The sequence below is a fragment of the Nomascus leucogenys genome, chromosome 14, assembly GCF_006542625.1.
Source record: "Nomascus leucogenys isolate Asia chromosome 14, Asia_NLE_v1, whole genome shotgun sequence".
NCBI lineage: Eukaryota > Metazoa > Chordata > Mammalia > Primates > Hylobatidae > Nomascus > Nomascus leucogenys.
The window spans coordinates 71,861,813-71,880,949 of record NC_044394.1 but is presented as its reverse complement, the minus strand read 5'-3'; the positions used below and the strand labels follow the sequence as shown (position 1 = coordinate 71,880,949).

Below are 19,137 nucleotides of genomic sequence, written 5' to 3'. Positions count from 1 at the left end.
AGTCGCTAAGCCAAAAACTCCTCAGGTTTTTCCACAGGCCGTCGTCACTCCCTCTTTGCCACGGCATTTGAGATTCTGGGCTAAGACTATTGGTTTCAGCATCTGGGATGTTTTCTCACAGCCGAAGACGCTGAATTAGAAAACTGCCAGAAAACGGGAGGCGTCCCTGGCAGCAGGTCCCGTTTTTTCTCGCCACCTGCCTCCCGGGTGCTGCAGCTTACGCCACGACAAGTCTCGACCCTGCACACGGATTTTTTTCCTCCGTTCCATGAACCAGACATAATGATTTGGTTTACATATTTAAGCTAAGGGGAGAAGAAACGCGATTCTCAGGACCCAAGGGCTGAGGCAGGGTTTTTCTGTCTCAAAGACCTCCAGTTAAGACATTTTTCTCCTGCAAAGCCTTTCCTACAATGATGGCTTAATCGTGTAATTATGTAAACCAGTTACAACCTGGATAGCTAAAACAAAAAAACCAATTCCCTACGCCCGAGCCAAACCAGCTCCCCCCCTTGCCGCGCCGCATCCCAAACCCCCAGCGCTCGCTCAGCAACCGCCAGGTTTCGGTTCAACGGAAAACCACGGGAAGTGGGAGGAGCTACTGGCTCAAGGGAGGGAGGCGGGACTTGATCTCCGAGCAACGGCCCCGGTGATTGGCCAACCTTCTGCCGCCGCCACCAATGGGCAGAGGCCCTGAAACGTTCGGCGAGCCGACTGAGGCTGCGCGGGGTATTCGAATCGGCGGCGGTTTCTGGTTTGAGGTTCAAGTTTGGCCGCTGCCGGCCAGCGTCCTCTGGCCATGGGCACCCCGGAAAATGTCATTCAGTAAGTGTCCGTCTGGTGGGGTGGGGAAGCCCAGCGGGCTGGGGCGTCTAGGGTTCGGGCCTGGCCCGCCCCAGACCTGCCTTCTTTTGCCCCCTTCGCCCCCTTCGCCCCCTTCCTGGGTTTGGAATGTGTCCCACCCAGCAAGGCCGTGGGCTGCTTGAGAGCCGGGGAGGGCTCCGGCACCTTGGGTTCCGCTGAGGCCTGGCGCTTGTCCGCCCATGTGCGCCACGGTGGCCGTTTGGAGCAATCTGGATAATTCGTTAGGCCCTCAGAGCTCTCGTTTATTCTTTGTAAGGAATCCCCTCCTGACAGTTCAAACTAACAAAAATCCTGAACCTTGTGTTTAGATTTTATGATACATTTTCAAAGTCACGTATTTAACAATTCGACTACAGTAGGGAACGAATTTAAAGTTGCTCTCCTATCCGTAATCTCACTGCTATTTTTTAAAAGTCTTTGAATACAGTGTACTTTAAGAAAAAAAAAATTGAAAAAAAAATAGCTTTGCTCATTATTGGTGATGTGTGCCAACCTGCTAACATCACTAACTTTTTAAAGTTCCTACGCCTTTGTTTTATGACTTAGATGATTTACCCAGACTGTTACTTAAAGGCATTTAAAACAATTAAGTCATAGGTGCAGGAAGTAAAACTGGTCCGTTTTATCAGTTCTTTGGGATCAGAAGACCGAGATTGTTAAATACAGTCAAAACAAAAATCCATTTGCTCTAAGACTTTTTCTGTAGCCTTCAACCTAGCCAGCAAATTATTTTCTTTCAGAAGTGTCCCGCCCCTTTTTTAAAGGGAAAGCAGATATTCCTGGTCCTGTTTTGACTTACTGAAGATTAATTTGCTTTAATGAACTGGATGTTTTACTATTACAGTGTATTTAGGTCATTTTATTAGAGAAATGTGGTTGGTGTTAGAATATGAAATGTTTACCTTGGGCGAGCCTACTAGACATATTTTGGAAGAAAGATTCGGAAATAGGGATTTGTCCCTCTGCTATAAGGCAAGAGAGACGTTCAAAATTCAGAATTATTATTTTTTTAGTTTTAAAAATAAGCAATACGTTTATATGACTAAAAGAAGATTTAGAACAGTATTTACCGAGAACTCCTGTACCTGACTACTGTCCTACTCTGTCACATGTAACCGTTTTTCTAGTTTCTTTTTGGAAATATAAATATTTACATTATTATAATATATTCAATGTCTGCATGTTTGTATACATTTTTTGCCTTTACCACACATAAAATATAACAGTATATACACTGCTCTTTTGCCTAACAATATGCCTGGAGATCTCTACCAATACATAAAGTTCTTTCTTATTCTTTTTTTACAACTGTGTAATATTTCATGTACCATAATTGATCTAAGCAGTCAACTATTTATAGACACAGATTGTTGACAATCTGTTTCAAATAGTGGCACAGTGAAAAATCTTGTACATCACGTTTTGCGGATACACATGTGTATGTGTCTTCTAGATCTGCAGAAGTGGTTTGTTGGATCGAAAGCAAGTCAGTCCAGTTTTGGTAGATAATTCCCTTGGCAGGAATTGAGCACATGCACACCTACAAGCAAGATGTGACAGACAGCCTGCTTCCCATTGCTGCACCTACATAATCTTTTCACATGTTTTTTATTTTTGCCAATCTGATGAGTGAAAAATTGTATCTCAGCGAAGTGAATTTCTGTTATGAGAGATTGAACATTTTTCATGTTTGTGAGCCATGCATGTTTTTCTGTGAAATAATTTATTATGCCCTTTGCTCATTAAAAAAAAATGGGTTAATAACTTTTTTCTCAGCTTCTAAAAGCTCATTGTTTTTCCAGTTTATCATTTCTCTTTTGACTATTTTGTGGGTTTTTTGTTTGTTTTGGTTATTTGCCATGCAGAAGTTTTCATTTATATATAGTTGTCTTTATTTAGCTTTTCTTTTGTGGCTTCTGGATTTTAAGTCATAAGAAACATTGATTTCATTCATATACCAAGGTGATAGCTAGAAGTAAATACTGCTTTTTAGGCAGGACATGGTGGCTCATGCCTGTAATTCTAACATCTTGGGAGACCAAGGTGAGAGAGTCACTTGAGGCCAGGAGTTCAAGACCAGTCTGCGAAATATAGTGATAACTCATCTCGGCAAAAAATAAAAAATTAGCCAGACATGGTGGCATGTGCCTGTAGCCTCAGCTACTCAGGAGGCTGAGGCAGGAGGATCTCTTGAACACAAGAGTTCGAGGTTACAGTGAGCCTTGATTGCACTGTTGCACTCCAGCGTGGGCAACAGAGCAAGATTCCATCTCTAAAAAAATAAAAATAAAAATACATACTGCTTTTTACATCTTTTTTTTTTAAAAAAAAAAACCTTATAGTGTCTCAGATAGAAAACCTAGGAGTCTTCCTGACTGATTTCCCACTTCTGTTCTCACCTCTACCTCCTTCTTCACACAGAGGGACATTAAAATGCAAATTAGGTCTTGTCACCCCCACCTTTTCCTGCTCATCACACTTAAACCACACTGGCTTGCTTTCTGTTCTTGAAGTTCTCTCAGCCTTGACCATTTCCCCCCCAGATAGCTACATGGCTGTCTGGCACTGATCACACATCACCGCCTCTGAGAGGCAGGACTTCCTTGACTACCCTATCTAAAAATAGTAACTCTTATCACGTTCTCACCCTTTCTCCTGTTATATTTTATTTTGTTTATTCTTCTGAGTACTGAATGTAACCCGACATTACTTTGCATGTTTCTTTTTGTTTAGCCCCTCTAGCATCTGAATTCCCAAGGGGAATTTTGCTTTGCCTGGCTGATTTTTTTCAGCTGTGGTTGAGTATATGGAAGTGGGGGATGCGGAGTTCTCTGGGAGCTCTGTGGCTGATTTCTGAGCACTGCTATCATCTGCTCTTCCTCAGGGACTTGAAGCCATGAAAACAAACTGTGTCTGGGAACTCTACTTTGTGGTACTCTGGGCTGCCTCACCCATTTACAAGCCCTCTTTGACTCTTGTTCTAGTCATGTCTCAGCCATGCTCCTGGGAAGCAAAGGCAGGGGTCTAAGTCACTGCCATGCCTGGATCCCACTGGAAGGGCAGAGGTCTGAGTCAGTGCCATGCCTGGATCCCGCTGGAAGGGCAGAGGTCTGAGTCAGTGCCATGCCTGGATCCCGCTGGAAGGGCAGGAGTCTGAGTCAGTGCCATGCTTGGATCCTCTTGTTAGGAGGAGGAGCAAACTTCTGGACACTGCCCCTCATGGTGATAGTGACATTGGGGTTCCATGAGAGGAGAAGGAGACTCTTGGGGATAGAGCTGGGACTTCTGGAAAAACACTGGCTGCTTCTGAGTTTTCTGACTATGTCTGAGCGAATGCTTCTTAAAATTTTAAATACTATTTGGATTGATATTTAAGATTTTTGTTTTAATGCATATAAATGGTATATATAAAATGAAGTATATCTTTTGCTTGTAGAAATTATCCCTAATATCCCATGTGCATACCTTTCTCTCTTCTAGGATGCTTGAAGCCCACATGCAGAGCTATAAGGGCAATGACCCTCTTGGTGAATGGGAAAGGTCAGCATTTAATTATTTTATTTACCTTAAACAAACTATACGCTGCCCCGTGGAAAATTAACATTATCCATATTTTTCTAGATACATACAGTGGGTAGAAGAGAATTTTCCTGAGAATAAAGAATACTTGATAACTTTACTAGAATATTTAATGAAGGAATTTTTAGATAAGAAGAAATACCACAATGACCCAAGATTCATCAATTTTTGTTTAAAATTTGTAAGTATACTTAAGATGTATGATCAAAACTATAATCATGTTGTACTTTTGCTTTTAAAACTTAGATTGTAAGATCATTTTAGGCTTTTAATTCCTTGTTTCTAGTTCTGAAGATATGGAGAGGAAAAACTGTTCATTCTCTGATTCAACAGACTTCTGTGCCACTAGTGATTAAAAAGTATGCAGGGGCCGGGCGCAGTGGCTCACGCCTGTAATCCCAGCACTTTGGGAGGCCAAGGCAGGTGGATCACTTGAGTTCAGGAGTTCGAGACCAGCCTGGCCAACGTGGTGAAATCCTGTCTCTACTAAAAATACAAAAATTAACTGGGCATGGTGGCAGGCACCTGTAATCTCAGCTACTTGGGAGGCTATGGCAGGAGAATTGCTCGAGCCTGGGAGGTGGAGGTTGCCGTGAGCCGAGATCATGTCACTGCACTCCAGCCTGGGTGACAGAGTAAGACTCTGTCCCCACCCCCCCCCCAAAAAAAAAAATATGTGTGGACTTCTCTCTACCAGCAACCAGTCAATCAATTCTGTAGTTGTGTCTCCAATTCAATTCCAGCACTACCTGAAAATACCTTCAGATTCCACAGGTTAAGGGTTCTGTTCCACAAGACTGCCTCTCACGTCCAATGCCAGTTGCAAGCCACAGGTTGTTTTACCTGTGCTTCTGACTGACTGGCTACAAAGCAGAGTTCCCACAACCCTCTCCTTGGGTCTGGGTTCGATCAGTTTGCTAGAGTGGCTCACAGAACTCAGGGAAACACTTACGGTTAATGTTTTATTATAAAGGATATTATTAAGAATACCGATGAACACCAGATGAAGAGATGTTTAGGGCAAGGTATTGGGGAAGATGTGTGGAGCTTCCTTGCCCTTTCCATGTGTGACACCCTCCAGGAACCTCCATGTATTTAGCTCTCCAGAAGCTTGTCTGACCTCTATCCTTTTGGGTTTTTATGGAGGTGCCTTACACAGACATGATTGATTAAATCGTTGGCCATTGTGATTGGCTTAAACTTCAGTCCCTCTTCCCTCCCTGGAGGTTCAGCGGTGGGGCTGAAAAGCCTAACCCTCTAAGCCTGCCTTGGTTTTGCTGATGACCAGCTCCCATCTGAAGCTACCTAGGGGCTCCCAGCTTAGCTGGCTAACTCCTCACCAGACATAGACTAGCAGTTTCATTATTCTTATGTCTTTTTGTTTTGGGTTCGTGTAGGCTGAGTACAACAGTGACCTCCATCAATTTTTTGAGTTTCTGTACAACCATGGGATTGGAACCCTGTCGTCCCCTCTGTACATTGCCTGGGCGGGGCATCTGGAAGCCCAAGGAGAGCTGCAGCAGGCCAGTGCTGTCCTTCAGAGAGGAATTCAAAACCAGGCTGAACCCAGAGAGTTCCTGCAACAACAATACAGGTAGTTACAAAGTCAAACTCCCTGTGATGATTCTGACTTTGAAAAGTAATGTTTGCTGTTAAAAATTGTATCATTAGCAATTTGTACAGGGAAATCCTTCTAGTTTTGGACAATGTGGATAATACAGGATAGTGTAAAGAAAAAAACTGCTCAGAAATATTACTGTTAACAATAACTGGTACATTTCCTTCTAGTATCTTTTCCTGTGCCTGTGTGGGTATCTTTGCGTTTATATATTTTAACAGCAAATCATATTGTATGTCTAGTTGTACATACAAAGAAATACTTAAGAAATTATGAGCTTTTAAACTACTTCTATAGTAGTTGTGAAATCTGTCACAGTGTTGTGTCATAATCCACTCTCCAATTGGACATTGAAGTTGTTTACATTTTGATTTTTATAAACAGCACCATGATAAATACTTTTTTTGGTTTGTTTGTTTGTTTGTTTGTTTGTTTTTGAGATGGAGTCTCACTCTGTCGCCCAGGCTGGAGTGCAGTGGTGTAATCTCAGCTCACTGCAACCTCCCACTTCTGGGCTCAAGAGATTTTCCTGCCTCAGCCTCTTGACTAGCTGGGACTGCAGGGACTTGCCACCATGCCCAGCTAATTTTTGTATTTTTAGTAGAGACGAGGTTTCGCCATGTTGGCCAGACTGGTCTTGAACCCCTGACCTCAAGTGATCTTCCTGCCTCACTCGGCCTCCCAAACTGCTAGGATTACAGGTGTGAGCCACTGCGCCTGGCCTGTGATGAATATATTTCTTAATAACATTGTTCACATTTTTAAAACTTTTTCTATGATTAAACATATCTCACTTAGGGAATTGTGAAAATACAGAAAACGAAAGAAAACCTTTTGGCATTTTCCTTGGTGCTTTTTTCTCTTCTTGTTACAGGATTGCATGCATGCTTTATGTATATATACAGCTTTGTGTCAAGGTCTTTTTCCTTCAACATAAAAGTATTTTTTAGTATATTTCCTATTTTTACTTAGTTTCTTCTCATAGATTCTCAGAATTGAAACTATTAAGTCAAAGGGTATATGAAGAGTTTTTACACTTGTGGTGCATGTAACCAAACTACCTACTTGAAGGTTATACCAATTGTTTACTCTTCCCCTCTCATTAGTAGAATTTGAGACCTATTATCTACTGCACCCTTTGCCAGCCTTTAATGTACTCATCTTTTCAATTTTTCTATAGTACTCATGCTTTTTTAAAATGTCATTGAGATTTTTCAAACACACATAAAAAAAAATTAGTATCATAAACTTCCATTTACCTATCACCAACTTTTAATAATTAACATTTCATGTTTCTCAATGCTGACGAATTTTAAAGCTGATCCATAACAGCAAAATATTTTTCCCCAAACCCTATTGTAAACATCTCTAAAATCTTATTTCTTACAGAGCCTTATTGCATAATCATACCTAAGAAAACTGACAATAATTATTTAATGTCACGTAATTTTCAGTCTTTCCTCATCACATAAAATGGCTTCTTAACCATTGGTTTGTTTGACTTAAGAGCCAACAAGTGTTACCACTTGGTTGCTTTATAGTGTGCACTTTGTCTCGCATTGCTCAGAAATGTCAGGCATGGGAATTGCACATTACTTGACAGGTAGAGGTGAAAATGAAATATGCCATGAAATGACATATTTGAGAACTTCTTACAGAGCATGAACAATGATATGTCTGCCTTTTGAAGCAGTAATCTAAGTACTTTTGTACTTTCACTTCTTTCTTCCAAATATATTCATTATGTTCCAAACGTATAAAGAACCTAAAGTAGGAGGTCAAACATCCTGTGTTAAAACATTTGCAGACTTGACACATGGAGAAAGAGGGTGCATTTTTATATGAATTTGAGAAATACTAACATAAACTAGGCAAAAGGAGGAATTTTTGTAATACAGATAATGTACTGGATATAAAAATATTTCCAGAATTTTATTTTTTAATTTCGAAGCAACTCTAAAATGCAACTGTACGTTCTATCTTGATGTCAGACTTCACTAGCTTATAATAAGTTGTCTATGGTATTTAGTTTTCACTCTAACAGCTATGTACTGTAAGTTTATAATCTACATTGATGCCTTTTCTGCTGTCATTTAGGTTATTTCAGACACGCCTCACTGAAACCCATTTGCCAGCTCAAGGTAAAATCAGGCTTTCTAAAATGCCTGTTGTTGTCCATTTAGTCTTGGATTTGTACTAGTATTTTCTTTTCTTTAAAAAACAAACCCGGCTGGGCATGGTGGCTCACACCTGTAATCCCAGCACTTTGGGAGGCCAAGATGGGTGCATCACCTGAGGTCAGGAGTTCGAGACCAGCCTGGCCAACATGGTGAAACCCCATCTCTACTAAAATACAAAAATTAGCCAGGTGTGGTGGTGGGCACCTGTAGTCCTGGCTACTCAGGAGGCTGAGGCAGGAGAATTGCTTAAGCCCGGGAGGCAGAGGTTGCAGTGAGCTGAAATCATGCCACTGCATTCCAGCCTGGGTGACAGTGTGAGACTCCATCTCCACAAAAAAAAAAAAAAAAAAAAAAAAATCCAATTTTTAATGAAAACTAAATTGTACTCTCAGGTAACAGAGAAAGCATTCTGATCATCATAATGCCCACTAAGTAGCCCCAAAGAGCAGAGGCTTTGTCTTAGCATTTTAAAAACTCAAACCTGCAAAAAAAGCTTGATAATTTCACTGTATTTCTAGGATTTTTTTTTAAATTCAAAATTGACCAAAATACTTAATCTGGACTCCATCTATTTTGAATGGAATCAAATGTGTTTAATGCAACTTTTAAAGAAATATAGCCATTTCTTTTTCTTAGAACTAAATATCACATTTCAGCAATAAGCGTTGCCTATCCTATCCGGTTATTTAAAATTATGAGTTAGGTTTTACATTTCTTTTGGGTACTTCCTGGCATTTTGAATTGATCAGAAAATTGTATAATACTTATTTTAAAAACGTTTTAGTTGCAATTTCTGAGACAGTGTGAATGAGTTGATTTACTTCTAATGATTCCTACAGGAAGAATCGGGAATTTATTATGTGATAATTTTACTTATTATGGTTTTACCCTTAATTTCTCCTTATTTTATCCTCTTTTCCCTCATAGCTAGAACCTCAGAACCTCTGCATAATGTTCAGGTTTTAAATCAAATGACATCAAAATCAAATCCAGGAAATAACATGGCCTGCATTTCTAAGAATCAGGTAATAATGACATTTGTAGCTTGTGTGGAAACTGGGAATGGTATTGAATAGCCAGCCTGGCTGCCTTCTACATCCACTTTGACATCTCATTTCTTTGATTTTTCACTCATGGCTCTAAGCTCCATGTCAGCCACCTGCTCCTGTGGCAACTTCCTGGGCCTGTTATTCTCCCCCACAGCTCACCTCAAATACAATTTGTTGTCTAACCCAGAGGCCCTCACCACACAGCCTCCTGTCTTTACTCTCCCCACCAGCTTTTCCCTTACCAATGTCCTTTCCTCTGTTCTGCTGGCCTCTGCATAGGCTCTGGAAATCCCTACCTGGGAATGCATCCACCTGGGGGCTCCTGAGCCTGGCTTTCAAAACTCAGAGCCTCAAAGATTGGTGCCTGTTACCTCAAGTAACAGGGAGGTCTCGTACTCCCAGGCACTGGGACATGCTTCCAGTGTCTGATTCACTCCTTATGTTTTGTGTATCTCTTATGTTTCCAGGTTCACTGTTTAGCGCCAAACTATAGTGATTTTAGACTTCTTTTCAGTCTCTTCAAACTTGGGACCTGGCTACCTCTAGCCTCTCTCTCAGGAACTTCAAAAACACTATTTCAACAGATAGCAGATGCCGTCAAGCGACATCTGGCAGTTTTCTGCCACCAACCAATAAATGTAACTGCATCCTTCCCTGTGAGAAAAGGTGGCCTTCTATCTGTGCTTGTCCTTATCCTCATCAAGATTTTTGCCCTATGGAGATCTCTTCTGCCTCCATGGTGTATCAACATGGGAAAATAATCAAGTCTCTCTTCTTCCTGCAGCCTCATGTTTCCCAGCTATGTTTCCCATGTTACCCTCCCCAGTACAACTTTCTTTCAAAGTTCATCAAGGACCTCCTTGAAGCAAAATCCAATGGAAATGCCTCTGTGCTTAGGGTGTATGTACAGGTTTTATTAATGTAACACATTCTTAGAAGTAGAATATGCATTCGTGACTTTGACAGGTAGTGCAGCTTGTCCCAATTTACATTTTACGTCCTACACATGCTTGCCAGCCTCCTGACCTCCTATTATCCTGTCTAAGCTCCAGACAGTAGAGACGGGTCTTGATTGCAGTCACATTTCCCAGACCTAGCTCAGAGTGTGACATGGAGGTGTCTGGCATATATTTGTTTAGTGAATGAATTTGAGAACTCTTGAGGGCAGAGTGGTACCTGAGGAAAATTTTAATTAAAAAAAAAAATTTAACACAGCAGTTGGGAATGTCAATCCCATAATGTTCAGACACTATACTGTAGCTACTAGACTATGAATTGAAGGGAAATCAACTATGGTTCTTCTCTACTGCTGAGTAGGACTTTATTAAAAACAAAACAACAGAAAAAACCTCTTTCTTTGATTAGATTAAGTTACAATAGTTATTGTAAGGTTGTTGATACAAACAATCTTTTGATATTAATCATAATTTAAAATTACGTAAATCTACTTGGGATTAAGGTCCCTCTTCCCTTCAAGCATTTTCATATTGTTTTGTGAAATCATTTGGGTGAAGCTTTCTTCTCAGATAAGTGAATGCTCATGTTTGTTTTCTGTTTTTTAGGGTTCAGAGCTTTCTGGAGTGATATCTTCAGCTTGTGATAAAGAGTCAAATATGCAAGTATAATCAGTGCATTAATCTATTATTAGTTTCCTTTAAGTGCTCCTCGGTACGTTGTTGTAAATAATGTATTTTCCCCCATTGTAGGGAACAAAGAGTGATCATGATTTCTAAATCAGAATATTCTGTGCACTCATCTTTGGCATCCAAAGTTGATGTTGAGCAGGTTGTTATGTATTGCAAGGAGAAGCTTATTCGTGGGGAATCAGAATTTTCCTTTGAAGAACTGAGAGCCCAGAAATATAATCAACGGAGAAAGCATGAGCAATGGGGTACTTGCAATCTTGTATTTTTAGTTATTCTTATGTCACCTAAAAAAATCCTCATCTCTGAGTAATTACTTTATTAGAGAATAATTGACTATGTTGAAAGACTGCAAAAAAGTCTTCATCTCATCCTATCAGAAGCCCGGAAATCATTATTAACCCATTTTGTGTTTGCCCTGAGAAAACTGCGCTGGCAGCGAGCTGCACTTTTTTTTCTGAATTGGAAATTGCTTAACCACTAGTGTAGCAGCCAACTTAGTCCAAGGACTAAATTGATGTCTTGGCAGCAAACTCATAGTTGAAAGAGTACTAAATTGGATAGCCATACCACTGTCATCTTAGCTTTAGTGAAATAAATACTTAAAAATTTTTCAGTATTATCTGTATATAGTAATTCTAAACCTCTACGTCAGTTATTTGAACCTTTATTCCACTCGGGACTTTTATACTATCTAAGTTATTTGGGCTATAGCCATTCTGGGCCTTTCTTTTTTGTTCATTACTTTTTATACTCGGTTGACAACACAGAAGGCAAGTCAGTTAACACAGAGGACTCATTTTGTACTGGGCATAGATGCGTTTTTCTTTCACGTACCATGACCAAGTCTTAAGCCAGACTCTTTGACTTGTCTGTGGCATGGCTCTGTTAACCAGTTGTTGGAAATGGGACTGACCACAGCATGCTTGAAGCCCTGATCATTTAGTGTACTTCACTTCTACTTAGAAAGTCTCTAGAAATTTTTATCTTTTAAAAACAAATAAAAATTTATTTTAAAATGATTTGCACAATCATGATTGTTTACAAGAACAATCATGTATATGATGACTAACAAAATCTTTACTATTATACTGTGCTATTATTATTATTTTTGATCAGCATGTAGATTTTTTTTTTTTTTTTTAGTAGCTTACATGCCCTGAACATATAGTAGCCAAGTTGTGGGCAGGTAAAAATTAAAAGGTGATACAAGTTTCACTTCTAAAACCAAATATGAGAAAGACTAACAAAAAAATCGGCCCCCTAAAATATAACCGTTTCCTCATTTTGCATGTATTCCTATGATGACCTGGATTTAAATTTTGCATGCAAACCATTTTTATCTTTCCTAAAGTAAATGAAGACAGACATTATATGAAAAGGAAAGAAGCAAATGCTTTTGAAGAACAGCTATTAAAACAGAAAATGGATGAACTTCATAAGAAGTTGCATCAGGTGGTGGAGACATCCCATGAGAATCTGCCCGCTTCCCAGGAAAGGTCCGAGGTATGTTGTGCCCTTCATGACATGTCCTGTGCCCAGCAGCAGGAATGGCAGTTTGATTTGTTCCTTTCTATGTGCTGTTTTAGAGTTAATTCTGATGTTAATTTAGCTAGTAACTTTCTGAGAAAGTCTAAAATAATTTGACACAGAAGTTCATAATGTAGAGTGAGAGTAGAAAGTTACAAAACAGAATGGTAGTATGTTTTACATGTTTGTGTGTATGTGTACATGTCTATATATTCATGTATTTATATATAGACCTTTTTCTGGTTTTTGTACAGTGACCACTGTGTAATGAAAATTGGAGTATAGTACTTTCAATAATTTATCATTTAGATATATTTTTTGTTTGCCATTATTTCATCTTGGAAAAGCAGGGAAGTGATGAGTGTGTTAGAGCCACATATATTTTCTTAAAATTAGTAGTGAATGAAGGAGATTGGAAATAAACTCATTTAAACTGTATAATGGTTGCTTAATCTTTCATATTATATGTCTGTCTATGACATAGGATACCATGAAGATAAAATACTTTATTTTCTTACATATTTGGAAAGTATAAAAATGTGACTAGATGGTTTTTTAAAATATCACATGAAAGGTGTGTATATATGTATATATGAAGGAGAGCATTCATTTTATATATGTATGTATGTATGCATGTATATATACACACATACACACACACACACACACATTCTCCTTTTTCTTTTTTTTTAAATTTTTAGACAGGGTCTTGCTCTGTCGCCCATGCTAGAGTGCAGTGGTATGATAACTGTTCATTGTATCCTCCTTAGTAGCTGCAACCACAGGCATGTGCCACCACACCCACCTAATTTTTTATTTATTTTTTAATAGAGATGGGGTCTCGCCATGTTGTCCAGCCTGGTGTCAAACTCCTGGGCTCAAGCAATCCTCTTGCCTCAGCCTCCCAAAGTGTTGTGATCACAGGTGTGAGCCACCACGTCTGGTCTGAATGTTGTCCTTTATTGCTAACTGCTATAGTTTGTATCTTTCCAGACTTACTGTGTATGAAAACACATAAATACGAATACAATAGAACGTTCTACATAAATAAGACTTATTTTCTGCTTTTTCTACCTAATACCTCTGATAGGTCTTTCACTACTATCGCGTAGATATCTAATTCTACTTGCAGCATAGTCTTCTGTCATACCTTATAAAAGGGAGTGTATCATGTAGAAACTGTTAGAAATCATTCTGCCTTTCAAGTGTATGTACCTAAAATGCTGTCAGTCTGCCCTCTATAAACTTAGGATTGTGCACTCACATTAATAGTGTGTAAAAGGACTTGTTTCTTGTACACATTTGGCTAACATTAACTATACTAAATCTTTTCAAGCACCTGATGTAGTTTCTTTAATTATAGGTAGATTTGGACATTTTTTGGATACATTTCGTGGCTGTTTAACTTTTTTCTTTTAAATTGACTGAATGGCTTTGTCCATTTTTCTATTGAGTCATTTCATTTTTTTCTGATTTATTTGGATTTGTTTTTTTGTATAATTTATATTTTCCCTGGATAGTTGCAAGAAATTATTAATGAATTGTTCTCCCTGGCTCCTTTCCTGTGGTATATCCCTGGTTCCCATGTCTTTATCTCTTCTTAATGTCCTCATTTCAAAGGCACACATTCTCCAGTAGCTTATTTTTTTAAAAAAAAAGAAAGCAACAGCAGCATGTTTGAGGGATTAGTTTTTGAGGTCTCTTGCATGTCTAAAAGCATCTTTATTTTACCCTCACATTTGGTTGATAATTTGGTTGGGCACAATGTTCTAGGAAGGAAATCACATTCCCTCAGAGTTTTTAAAGACACTCCTTCATTGTTTTTTGGCTTGCACTATTGGTGTGGAAAAACCCAGAGTCCTTCTGATTCTTAATTCTTTGATGTGATGTTTATTTTTCTCTAGGGGGTATAGAATCATTTTTCCCTGCTGTATTGTGACATAATGATGTATCTGGTATTTATCTTTTCATCCATTATACTTTGTGCTTAAATGTTCTAGTTTTGCAATTCTGGGGAATTTTCTTGATATATATTTTTAGAGGTGGATATTTTTTCCTCATACTCTCCGTTAGTCTGTCCTGGACTGGTCATTTAATTTTCTTAAATTTCACCATTTTCTATCTTTGTCCTTTTTCCCCCCTAATTTTATTTGAGATTGCCTTAATTTTTATGGCCATCTTATTAAATTCTTTTTTTTTTTTTTTTGAGATGGAGTCTCACTCTGTCGCCCAGGCTGGAGGGCAGTGGCGTGATCTCGGCTCACTGCCAGCTCCGCCTCCCGGGTTCACGCTGTTCTCCTGCCTCAGCCTCCCCAGTAGCTGCGACTACAGGGGCCTGCCACCATGCCCTGCTAATTTTTTTTGTATTTTTAGTAGAGACAGGGTTTCACCGTGTTAGCCAGGATGGTCTCGATCTCCTGACCTCGTGATCCGCCCACCTCGGCCCCGCAAAGTGCTGGGATTACAGGCTTGAGCCACAGTGCCCAGCCAGCATCTGCTTTTAAACACTTTTACAATGTTCCTATCTTCACCTCCACCTTCACTTCCATTCTGAGGTGTAGCTAGCATTGTAGATTTCTGAACTTGTCTAGCAATTAGGGATACACCGCTCCTAGCCTCCTTCAACAGCTATGTTAAGTGTTAGAATTCCTTCACTGTCATGTTGGTGAGATTTTGGGAGTATATCAAGCCACTGTCTTTAACTAGAAGCCTCCCTTTTTCAAACTTACTTCTCTGTATGAATAGCATCAGGATATATTTTCCAAGTGGGTTGCCTGTTGTCTGTAAATCATTTATTGATCTGCTCAGCCTTTCCCCATTGATTTAAAATATCTTTACCGTGTACTAAATTTTCATATATATGAGATCCAATTCTAAAATATCTATACCTTTGCTTTAGTCAGTAGATCTCTTCTTGATCATTTCATAGGTGTATTTACTACAACTTTCTTGTTTTTTGAGATGGAGTCTCCCACTATCGCCCAGGCTGGAGTGCAGTGGTGCAATCTCCGCTCACTGCAACCTCTGCTTCCCGGTTTCAAGTAATTCTCCTGCCTCAGCCTCCTGAGCAGCTGGGATTACAGGTGCCCGCCACCATGCCCAGCTAATTTTTTGTATTTTTAATAAAGATGAGGTTTCACTATGTTGGCCAGGCTGATCTTGAACTCCTGACCTCGTGATCCACCTACCTCGGCCTCCAACTTTCTTATGTGTTTTGACGTCTAGTGGAGAAAATCTCTGGTATTGTTCAAAATATTTCTTCAGAATTGAATATTATGATGATTTTTAATCTTTACTAATTTGGTAGGTGAGAAAATGGTGTAGGTTATCATTTTTGCTGACAAGTGAGGATGAGGTTTTTATATTTTTTTCCATTAGTCTGTAAAATAACTATTCTTGCCCTAGACATTTGGTGGTGTGTGTTTGTTTGTTTGTGTTTTGAGGCAGGGTCTCACTCTGTCATCTAGGCTGGAATGCAGTGGTGCAATCTCAGCTCACTGCAGCCTCCTCCTCCCAGTCTCAAGTGATCCTCCCACCTCAGCTTCCTGAGTAGCTGGGACTACAGGCACATGCCTCCATGTCCAGCTAATTTCTTGTATTTTTTGTAGAGACAGGGTTTTGCCGTGTTGCTCAGCCTGGTCTCAAACTCTTGAGCTCAAGCAAACCACCAGCCTCTGTCTCCCAAAGTTCTGGGATTGATTACAGGCTTGAGCCACCCATGCCTGGCTGGTGTTTTTCTTAACAATTTATAAGCATACTTTTATATGGTGAGAAATTAACTCATCTAACTTTATAACACTAAAGCATACAATTACAATCTTACACTGATGTGAGTAGCAAAGCAAAGATTTTAAATTTAGAGCTTATTATGCTTCCTGTTGTGAGACAGGCTTTTGTGGCAGTTATTATTGCAATTTATATTTGTGTTTCCTATTCTTCAAAGTGAAAACGGCTATGAAAAGTATTTTATTTATTTATTTTTTTCCCTTTTTCAAGCCCTATCTCATATACCAATCTAAGGGTATTTTAATGGGAGGAAAACCATAATGAGCTTTTGATAACACTGATTTGTTGACCTTTTCCCAAAATTAATTAAAGAGAAATAAGATAATACTTAAATGCTGATACAACTATAGAGACTTGTTATTTCAGTGGTTAGAAATTATGAGCTGCTAATGGTGTCTGTGGTTCAGAAGCTACAAAGCATCCATTTTGTAGAGTGGTCTTTTTGTTGTTGACTGTACATTTCAGAATGCTTGAAGAAGGAGTATGGGTAAACTTCAAGGAAAAAGGAATCTATTGAAGACAGATGCCATGCTTTGAGAAGTTGTAATGCCTGATTAGTAGTATTCTGGACTTCATGGTTTTGTTTTTGTTGTTTGTTTGTTCAACATGAAAGGTTAATCCAGCATGTATGGGGCCAAGTGTAGGCTCCCAGCAGCAACTGAGAGCTCCATGTCTTCCAGTCACCTATCAGCAGACATCAGTGACCATGGAAAAGAACCCAAGAGAGGCACCGCCTGTTGTTCCTCCTTTGGCAAATGCTATTTCTGCAGCTTTGGTGTCCCCAGCCACCAGCCAGAGCATTGCTCCTCCTGTTCCTTTGAAAGCCCAGACAGTAACAGACTCCATGTTTGCAGTGGCCAGCAAAGATGCTGGGTAAGCTGAAGGTAGTCCTAGAGATGACAGTGATGTGAGTGGCACCTGTCACCTTCTTTACATGACTTGCATTATCAGGAACAGTATGTAAATGATGAATGACGTCTGCCTTTTATTTTTAGATAGGTATGTTGTTGAAAAAGCAAGTGGCAAAACATTGCTCCCAATCCTTTAGGCTTACTTATTCCATGCTTCTTTTAGAGTATTTATTTTGTTTTATACTTTTGTAAATTAAAAATTTTCAGTACCCTGAAAGTCAACAGTCACTTTGTAACTGAAGAATATACAGCTGTTAGGCTAAAATCGCCTTTGCTCACTGGCTTTGATTGAATACCTGCAGGGATCATAACTGTCTAGACAATTATTTGACATGTGTTCTCATATTCCTTCTGTCTTCCCACAGGGAGCAGTTTGGGATTAATACACATGATTCTGTCTCTCAAAATGTACCTCTGCACTGGAAGTTTTTACCCCAATTTTGAGGGATTTTTCCAGATTTCAGAAATTATAGTTAATGTCGTATCGCTCGTTTAATTTACATTTTTACCTCCGGTCATTTTGGCTCTCTTTTAGCTCGTTTTTATAGGGATTTGTAAAATTAAAAATGCTTTGCATGTTTTACTTTATACCTTAACAGGGTTTATTAAGGGAACTCCAGCAATGTTAAATAGACATATTAGATCCACTACCCCAAGTGCACTTAAAGTGTGATATAAATGGCTTGTGTATCATTTTTTTCTTTCTTGATAACCATTACTTTTAAACACTAGAGGACATTGCACTGTGGCTGCTGGCTCATCACAGCAAAGGTATCCTGCACAGCTGAGGCGCACCAGTGCTTCTCCACGTCCTGACTCTGGTTAGCTGCCTGGAGCCGGGCTCAACTCTTTAACCTCTGTAATGAATGTGATCATTTGAATAGTCATAGGACTCTACCACATATAGAGATGGTTCTTATCCCTGTAATCACTATGTCACACAATTGTTTAGTACCTGGTCTTTTCTGTAAGAATTCTTTTCCTGAAATGGAACTCAAAGGAAAAAAAACATTTTATTTACCAACACTGTAGACCCTAAGTAGTTCCATCTGTATTTTAACAGGCTTGTAATTATTGACTGATTCTTTTTTCTTTCTACCATTATTTCTTGAAAGTTAGTTAAAAATTCTAATAGATCAAGCATTTTTTTTTGTTTGTTTTTTTCGTTTTGAGACGGAGTCTCACTCTTGTTGCCCAGGCTGGAGTGCAATGGTGCGATCTTGGCTCACTGCAACCTCTGCCTCCTGGGTTCAAGTGATTCTCCTGCCTCACCCTCCCAAGTAGCTGGGATTACAGGTGCCTGCCAGCACACCCCGCTAATTTTTTTTGTATTTTTAGTAGAGAAGGGGTTTCACCATATTGGCCAGGCTGGTCTCGAACTCCTGACCTCAGGCGATCCTCCTGCCTCGGCCTCCCAAAGTGCTGGGATTACAGGTGTGAGCCACCACCGTGTCCAGCCTAGATCAAGCATTTTATTCTCTAGTGTGTCTCAAGAGTTTTCTCTTCCAGATGTGTGAATAAGAGTACTCATGAATTCAAGCCACAGAGTGGAGCAGAGATCAAAGAAGGTAATGTTTAATTATAATAGATGTGTTTCTGTCCAGATTCCTCTATGTCACTCAGAGGTGTATTTTGTGGCTGTGGTTTATGAAGCCTTCAGGCCTTAATGAACCTGAGTGTTAGTTTTCCTATTCTTAGAGTATAAGTTATTTATCCCTGAACTATTTCAAATAAATGTAGAAATCCACTTGTTAGTCACATCTTCTTAGTTTAACATTCTTTGGAAACGTAATTTGTGAATACATTTCTAGTAAATTTCTCAGGAAATTAATCCAAAACAGAGTCATCTTTAGTATGTTAGGTAGGAAAGGTTATCAAAAGTTTAATTAGGAGTATTACACTGTTAATCGGTACTACTTTGTTAGAGGCATTTGCATAGGAGATAAGTCTTATAAATAATAAGACACACAGGTTGGG

The 19,137-nt window shown here is 39.4% G+C and overlaps 1 protein-coding gene across 3 annotated transcripts in view; it reads left to right on the top strand.

The window, feature by feature from the left end:
- The first annotated feature begins 690 nt into the window (after positions 1–690).
- The window catches only part of BUB1 (BUB1 mitotic checkpoint serine/threonine kinase), a 41,311-nt gene continuing 22,864 nt past the window's right edge, over positions 691–19,137 (top strand). Inside the window, exons 1-11 of one of the 3 annotated variants that reach the window (XM_030827683.1) lie at positions 691–825; positions 4,345–4,404; positions 4,486–4,624; positions 5,841–6,037; positions 8,159–8,202; positions 9,169–9,266; positions 10,853–10,905; positions 10,997–11,181; positions 12,288–12,439; positions 16,863–17,122; positions 18,670–18,728. In XM_030827683.1, coding sequence (XP_030683543.1) covers positions 800–825; positions 4,345–4,404; positions 4,486–4,624; positions 5,841–6,037; positions 8,159–8,202; positions 9,169–9,266; positions 10,853–10,905; positions 10,997–11,181; positions 12,288–12,439; positions 16,863–17,122; positions 18,670–18,728 — 1,273 coding nt within the window. In that variant the 5' untranslated portion in view covers positions 691–799. The remainder of the gene's footprint in view (positions 826–4,344; positions 4,405–4,485; positions 4,625–5,840; positions 6,038–8,158; positions 8,203–9,168; positions 9,267–10,852; positions 10,906–10,996; positions 11,182–12,287; positions 12,440–16,862; positions 17,123–18,669; positions 18,729–19,137) is intronic. The other 2 variants (XM_030827681.1, XM_030827682.1) reach the window with 2 other exon arrangements.